General features: G+C 31.0%; 1 protein-coding gene across 1 annotated transcript; it reads left to right on the top strand.

The window, feature by feature from the left end:
- The first annotated feature begins 6 nt into the window (after window positions 1-6).
- LOC100632663 (vacuolar protein-sorting-associated protein 36-like) lies at window positions 7-1,482 on the top strand. The gene is made up of 5 exons (XM_019995275.1): window positions 7-120; window positions 804-934; window positions 1,010-1,094; window positions 1,164-1,240; window positions 1,308-1,482. Exons 1-5 carry the CDS (start codon window positions 7-9, stop codon window positions 1,396-1,398), a joined length of 498 nt encoding a protein of 165 aa, XP_019850834.1. The 3' UTR covers window positions 1,399-1,482.
- The last annotated feature ends 564 nt before the right edge of the window (window positions 1,483-2,046 follow it).

Genomic DNA, 2,046 nt, shown 5'->3' with positions numbered 1-2,046 from the left:
TCTTACATGTTAAGCGTTGGTATTTCTAATCCGGTGACTCGTGACAGTAATGTTTCTAATTCAGAGTACCACAAGAAGCTCTCAAGGGAATTGGCTGATTTTCTACAAGTGCCTCTAATAGTATGCTAAGATATTTTTGGTTGCCATTTAATGTGTTATTTTTATTCCAGCCAATATTGTATTACATTTTCTGCTACATATTGATATCCTTATGCTCTGTAGAAAATTTGAGTCAATTCCGACTTCAAATTTTCAAGTGACAGCCATTTTTAAAAATTGGCCAAAATCTGAAAAATTCCCTGTACTATAGCCCATGGTTTTTTCCCAAAAATGGCTCCAAAATCACCCCAATTTTTATTACATTTTCTGATACATATTGATGTCCTTATGCTGTGCAGAAAGTTTGAGTCAATTCCGACTTCAAATTTTCAAGTTACAGCCATTTTTAAAATTTGGCCAAAATCTGAAAAAATCCCTGTACTATAGCCCATGGTTTTTTGCAAAAAATGGCTCCGAAATCACCCCAATTTTTTATTACATTTTCTGATACATATTGATGTACTTATGCTATCCAGAAAGTTTGTGTTGAATCCAACTTCAAACTTTCAAGTTACATCCATTTTTTAAAATTGGCCAAAATCTGAAAAATTCCCTGTACTATAGCCCATGCTTTTTTTGAAAAAATGGCTCAAAAATTACCACCAATTTTTATTACATTTTAAAATACATATGCGTGTCCTAATGCTTTGAAGATGCTTCCAATATATTTTTATTAACAATAATTATTATATTATTATCATTAGGACTCTGGTGGTATGATATCGGTAACTGACGTGTACTGTATGTACAATAGGGCGAGAGGTCTTGAGCTAGTCTCTCCAGATGACGTCGTGAGTGCCTGCCAACTGTTTCAATCACTAGACCTACCTATGAGGTATTACATGCACATACTTATACATATTGAATATTTATTTATTATTATTTTAAAATTATTTATTTATTTATGAAGGTTGAGAGTGTTTGATAGTGGCGTCCTAGTAGTTCAGTCTTTAGTTCATAATGAGGCTAATGTTATTGAAGAAACATCTAAACTAGTAAGGAGCATTTATATTAGTAATAATAATAATAATAATAATTGTATTTTTTTATTTAATATTTTATAGATAACAGAGCATTCCTCATTAACGGCACAAGAGCTGTCCAATTTAGTTGGTGTCGCCATCATGCTGGCTACTGAAAGGTGAGGAAATCATTAATTAAATAAAAATTAATATTATTATTATTATTAATTTTGTCTCATTATAAAGGTTATTATTGACCGAGGAAGCCGGTAAAGCTTGTCGTGACGATTCTGTAGAAGGTTTGAGATTCTACCCAAATAAATTCATAGACCAATGACATTAATTTACATTAGATGTAGCATAATTATAGATCTATGTGTTTTTAAATTTAATATATTATGTCACTCTTTAAAAATGTAAACGTTATGACTTGTGTAGTACGAAGGGGCTGTTTTGTGACTACCATCCAATTCAAGTTTATTTTTTATTTTGAGAGGCTATTGTGGTTTATTTCAACAGTATATTCACAGGGGCATGTGAATTGATAATAAAGGATTCCCTTTTTCTCAGCCAATTTTACTGTCATCATATTTGCAGTATATCTTTGTTCTTTTGCCGATCAAAAGCTCTCTTCTACCTTTCAACAGTTCTTTATGCCTATGCATATTAAACCAGCTATCATTCAAAGCCTAATGTCCTCTTTTTTATGTCTTATTTTAAAATAATAAATAATAATATAATACACAAACTATAAGAGAGAGAGAGAGAGAAATAGAGTGTTAAAAATTCAAACTAATAATAATAATAATAATAATTAGAGCAATAAAACCTGCCAATCGGCAGTAATAGTAATAATAATCATAATATATAATCTAAGTTAGTATCTATGTCTTTTAATGCGTGGTGTGGTGGACATTGTGGTTAGAATGGTAATGTCTCTGGTGATGGTAGACATGCTACCCTGTACAATCTATAGAGAATCAAT

The sequence above is a fragment of the Amphimedon queenslandica genome, unplaced genomic scaffold (genome assembly GCF_000090795.2).
Source record: "Amphimedon queenslandica unplaced genomic scaffold, v1.1 AMPQUscaffold_13448, whole genome shotgun sequence".
NCBI classification, from domain to species: Eukaryota; Metazoa; Porifera; class Demospongiae; order Haplosclerida; family Niphatidae; genus Amphimedon; species Amphimedon queenslandica.
This window is presented reverse-complemented; position numbering and strand designations above follow the sequence as displayed.